Source organism: Polyodon spathula, unplaced genomic scaffold (assembly GCF_017654505.1).
Source record: "Polyodon spathula isolate WHYD16114869_AA unplaced genomic scaffold, ASM1765450v1 scaffolds_3938, whole genome shotgun sequence".
Taxonomy (NCBI): domain Eukaryota; kingdom Metazoa; phylum Chordata; class Actinopteri; order Acipenseriformes; family Polyodontidae; genus Polyodon; species Polyodon spathula.
In genome coordinates this window covers 12,580-18,388 of record NW_024475395.1, presented here as the reverse complement: position 1 = coordinate 18,388, position 5,809 = coordinate 12,580, and the positions used below count along the sequence as shown (strand labels likewise).

At 45.5% G+C, this 5,809-nt stretch overlaps 1 protein-coding gene across 1 annotated transcript; it reads left to right on the top strand.

Annotated features, from left to right (window-relative positions):
- Positions 1-228: 228 nt before the first annotated feature.
- LOC121312460 (tyrosine-protein kinase CSK-like) lies at positions 229-4,639 on the top strand (the record flags this gene model as incomplete). Its single annotated transcript, XM_041244262.1, has 4 exons — positions 229-363; positions 840-1,035; positions 3,940-4,026; positions 4,426-4,639. Coding segments are annotated over 4 exons (601 nt in total), but the record flags the coding sequence as incomplete, so codon positions are not given.
- Between the last annotated feature and the right edge of the window lie 1,170 nt (positions 4,640-5,809).

The following is a 5,809-nucleotide window of genomic DNA, read 5'->3' as shown; positions in this document are numbered from 1 at the left end:
CTCTATTATTATAAAAAATAAATACATAAATATTTGGTTGTTTTGTGAATTAAACATAGTGGTGAGTGAAGCCTAAACTCTCGCTGGTTATTGTGATCTTGTCACTGGTGTCTCTTTGTGAATATGCTGCTGGTTCTCAGTTAATGTGATCTTGTCACTGGTGTCTCTTTGTGAATATGCTGCTGGTTCTCAGTTAATGTGATCTTGTCACTGGGGCTTCTTTGTGAGTGTGCTGCTGGTTCTCAGTCGTTCACTTTGTGTGTCTCGTCTCAATGCTATTCCCCTGCAGGGCAGTCTGGTGGATTACCTGCGGTCTAGAGGGAGGTCTGTGCTGGGTGCAGACTGTCTGCTGAAGTTCTCGCTGTGAGTATTGCAACTTCCTCTAAATGGAGCAGCCATCTTAAGGTGTCAAGTCTTCAGATATTGAACAGGTTTTTAGCTCCAATTGAAAAACAGCAGCTCTATACAGCAGGTGCTTATAAGAATTGATCGGATACAAAAATACTGCAGGGTTGTGTGAACAATGTAACCCCTTTAATATCACTTCAGAGGGGCTCAAACAATGACAACAATCCAATAAAACAGAAATGAAGCACTGGTACTATTGGAATGTAATAGTGATACAGTTTACAGTGTGAAAGTTCACATACACCAGTGTGTGCTAATTATTGCATTGATTACATCACTGCTAACTCTAAAAATGCATTTTTATTTAGTACTGTATTCTAAACTACAGCTTTATTGTGCTTTTATTTCTCAAAGTGACCTTAAGGGTGGGTCTTGTTTTTGAATAATACTGGCTAGTAGAACAGGTATATAACGTTCTCCCTGTCCCCCAGCGACGTGTGCGAAGCCATGGAATACCTGGAGGCCAACAACTTTGTCCACCGAGACCTGGCGGCACGCAATGTCCTCGTCTCTGAGGACAACATCGCCAAAGTGAGCGACTTTGGACTGACCAAAGAGGCCTCTTCCATCCAGGACATGGGCAAGCTGCCCGTCAAGTGGACATCCCCGGAGGCACTGCGGGAAAAGGTGACGAGGACTGTGAGGCAGGATGGTCTAGTGCTCCTGCTTGCTTAGGCATTGGGAGGACACAGTGTGGTCTAGTGCTACTGCTGAAGGACTGGGAGGCAGTGTGGTCTAGTTCTAGGCTCCTTAGGAACTGGGAGGCAAAGTGTCGCAGGGACGGTTAGTTCTGACGGACTGGGAGGCGTGTGAACTAGAGCTCCCGCTCTGACCCCCACATTAGGCAGTGTAGTCTCGGTGGTTAGCGCGAGGACTGGAAGGGTAGCTGTGGTATAGTGCTCTGCCTAGGGGACTGGGAGGGCAAGTGTCGTGTCTGGTGGGTAGCGCTGCGGGCCTGGGAGGAGGCAGTTGTGCGTCAGAGGGATTAGAGTGAGTGACTGGTAGCGGACCCTGGTTGGCCGTTAGAGCTGAGGACAATCGCGACTCCCTAGACCCTCAGTCACACAGCTCATTTCGCCCACTGACCGGTCATACATTGTGGTCTAGAGGTTAGTGCTGAGGGACTGGGAGGCAGTGTGGAATAGTGTTAGGGCTGAGGGTCTGGGAGGCAGTGTGGTGTAGCAGTTAGAGCTGAGGGACTGGGAGGCAGTGTGGTCTAGAGGTTAGAGCTGAGGGACTGAGGGAGTCAGTGTGGTCTAGAGGTTAGAGCTGAGAGACTGGGAGACAGCAGGGCTTGAATTTCAGCGCAGGATCGTGGGAATTGCATTTTTCAAGTTGCTTGCGCTTATCTGCAACTTTCCGTGCGGTTAAGTCGCCCGTCCTACGCGCACCACCCAGCAGAGATATTTTAAAGACACCAAGCTACTCTATTTTGAAAGGCACGCCTTTTAGGGTGTCTCTAAAAATTCTCGTGGTTCGAATGCGAAAAAGTCCGGTTTCTTCGGAGTTTACGAAACGCTACAACAATCTGGTTTAAAATAAAAAGAATTTAAGCAAGACTTTATTCTATCGTACATGATTCTTGGCTGCTATCTTGAAGCATTATAGATACTCAGTACACTGCAGTATAAGTAAAAACAGTTTAAAAAAATAAATAAATAAAGTAAACATTAGTGTGTGATTTAATTATTTAAAAATCAAATAAATAGTGTCCTGAGGTGGTGGCAGCCTCATGCTATGTAGATGCTTCTCTTCAGCAGGGAATGGGAACCTTGTCCCAAGGATAGAGGATAGGATAGATGGGAGAATGGATGGTACAAAGTACAGGCAAATCCTTGAGGAAACCTGTTTGAGTCAGCCAAGACTCTGAATCTGGGGAGGAAATTCACATTTCAGCAGGACAATGACCCGAAGCACAAAGCCAAAGCCACACTAGTGTGGTTGAACAAGAAGAGAATTAATGTTCTTGAGTGGCCCAGTCAAAGTCCTGACTTGAATCCAATCGAAAATTTATGGCGAGACTTGAAGATTGCAGTCCATCGACGATCCCCAACAAACTTGTCAGAGCTGTAGCAATTTTCCTGTGACGAATGGGCAAAACTTTCACCATCCTACTGTGCAAAGCTAGTAGAGACCTATCCAAAAAGACTCATAGCAGTAATTGCTGCAAAAGGTGCTTCTACCAAGTACTGACTTAAGGGGCTGAACACTTATGCAACCAGTAAATTTCATGTTATACATTTTCTTTGCAGGTTTTGCTGACATTTAACCTCCTCCTCATATAACAGTGTTCAGTTTAACCACTACAGGTTTGAATAAAAAAAAGTTTGTTTGAAAAACTGCGCACACATTATTTACAATTCAACAAAATTTGACATTATTGGTAGGGGGTGAATACTTCTGCAAACCACTGTATAGTGATGTTTGTAATACAAAAAATAACATAATTGACTTTTATATTCTCATCTCTACCACATGTAGTATGTCTTCCTGTTGTAGCTTACATAATGTGAAAGGAAATTTTGTGGCCATTTGTTTGATGTTACATGCATGCAGTACAAACTATCCAGTAGTTAAACATACATAAATGAAAACAGTGAAAAACAGGCAAAAATTGGTGGCCATTTTGTTGATGTACTCATGCAATGCCGTACCTCACTAGACCAGAGTTAGTGTTCTTAAATAAACTTCATGTCAGGCAATGGCAAAAGCAATAGTGAGTGCTCGTCTCACAGTGATGAACAGCTGTTGAGTCTCCTGAAAGCAGCTATCAAAGTACCGTTTATTCGGCTTGCACCCACAAAACTTCATGTCAGGCAATGGCAACGACTATAGTGGGACGGCGTGGTAGTTCACAGGTGATGACAGCTGTTGAGTCTCCTGAAAGCAGTTATTTTAAAGCCAAATTTTGGAAATTTTGGAATCCCCCCCCCCCCCCATTGGCTGCAGCATATCTCCCCAGCACACAAAAATGAAATTCAAGCCTTGACAGTGTGGCTGGTGTTACTGCTGAGGGACTGGGAGGCAATGTTGCTGGTGTTACTGCTGAGGGACTGGGAGGCAGTGTTGCTGGTGTTACTGCTGAGGGACTGGGAGGCAATGTTGCTGGTGTTACTGCTGAGGGACTGGGAGGCAATGTTGCTGGTGTTACTGCTGAGGGACTGGGAGGCAATGTTGCTGGTGTTACTGCTGAGGGACTGGGAGGCAGTGTGGTCCGGTGTTACTGCTGAGGGACTGGGAGGCAGTGTTGCTGGTGTTACTGCTGAGGGACTGGGAGGCAATGTTGCTGGTGTTACTGCTGAGGGACTGGGAGGCAATGTGCTGGTGTTACTGCTGAGGGACTGGGAGGCAGTGTGGTCCGGGTGTTACTGCTGAGGGACTGGGAGGCATTGTGGCCGGTGTTACTGCTGAGGGACTGGGAGGCAGTGTGGTCTAGTGGTTAGAGCTGAGGGACTGGGCAGTAAACAAACACAGCAAGGTTATCCCTCTCTCCCGCCCCATAACTGAACTCTTTCCCTGTTTGTATTGCAGAAATTCTCCACAAAGTCTGACGTGTGGAGCTATGGAATTCTTCTGTGGGAGATCTACTCCTTCGGCCGAGTGCCTTACCCCAGGATTGTGAGTATCTGTGCCATGTCCACAAATCTCAAGTGCAACGGCAAAAAATAAAGATGTGGGTTATTGGTTTTTTTTTTTACCATACAATAATTGTATTCCTTTCACACAGTTTGCCATTGAACTTCAAACTATGGCCTGTATTGTCAGTGCCACTAAACCTTGTTTCCCCATTTCAGTACAAGCAAGAGAGTTTTATGGGTAGTGTTTCACTGTGGCCAGTAGAGGGAGCCCATGCTGTATGAAAAATATCCATCTCAACAGTAAGAGCTGATCACAGCCCCACTCAGCTGTGATGTGCACTTCAGAGTAAGAGCTGATCACAGCCCCACTGAGCTGTGATGTACATCTCAGCAGTAAGAGCAGATCTCAGCTCCACTCACCTGTGTTCTACCCCTACAGGCCCTCAAGGACGTGGTCCCACGGGTGGAGAAGGGCTATAAGATGGATGCTCCAGATGGCTGCTCCCCCGTGGTGTACGACATCATGAAGCAGTGTTGGATCCTGGACCCGCTGGTCCGGCCCAGCTTTCGAGTCCTGAGGGAGAAGATGCAGCACATCCAGGCCAAGGAGCTGTACCTGTGAGGTGGGAGCCAGAGCGAGAGGGAGGGGGGGGGGGGGGGCTCGACAAGAAGACACTATGACTCCAATCCAGAGCAGGAGAAATGGAAGCAGCTTCATTGATGAAGCCTCCTGAACTCTATATCCCACTCTCTCTCGAGGGGAGAGAGGGGCTGGCACCTTTTCTTCCATGTTCAGTACGAATATGTGTTGCCTAAATGAATTCTACTGTATATGATGAGCCCCACCCCCTCTCCTTGTGTAAAATCTCCAGTTCCAGCATGCTTCATCCCCTCCTGCTGCCAAAGTCCTTGTGGTCGATACGCTGTGTGCAAAAGTGCCTCCAGACCGCAGACACCACTGCGGTATTGCATTGCTGTCCGATTGGGACACGGCCCTTTTTATTTCCTGTATGGATTTATTTTATTATTATTTTTTTTTTAATTATTATTGTTGCCGTTATTATTGTTGTGTTTGTGGCTCATTTCTCTCTCCTGCCTTCTTCGACACAGACTTACTGAGTTGTCCACATATCAAAGAAAAATGTACGTCAGCCAGCCCTTTTACTATGCCTTCACAACGAAGACATTTCTGAGTCAACATGAACTCCTAGGTCTTTTTCTTAGATTTCTTCTCCAATTTCAGTATCTCCCATTTGATATTTATAATGTACATTTTTATTTCCTGCGTGCAGTACCTTACACTTTTCTCTATTAAATGTCATTTGCCATGTGTCTGCCAGTTCTGAATCTTGTCTAGATCATTTGGAATGACAATTGCTGCTGCAACAGTGTTTGCCACTCCTCCTACTTTTGTGTCGTCTGCAAATTTAACAAGTTTGCTTACTATACAAGAATCTAAATCATTAATGTAGATTAGGAATAGCAGAGGACCTAATACGGATCCCTGCGTTACACCACTGGTTACCAAACTCCATTCTGAGGTTTTTTCCTCTAATCAGTACTTTCTTTTTTCTACATGTTAACCACTCCCTAATCCATGTACATGTGTTTCCTTGAATCCCAACTGCGTTCAGTTTGAGAATTAATCTTTTGTGCAGGACTTTGTCAAAAGCTTTCTGGAAAACTAAATAAACCATGTCATATGCTTTGCAATTGTCCATTATCGATGTTGCATCCTCAAAAAAATCCAGCAAGTTAGTTAGACACGATCTCCCTTTCCTGAAAACCATGTTGACTGTCTCCCAGGACCCTGTTACCATATA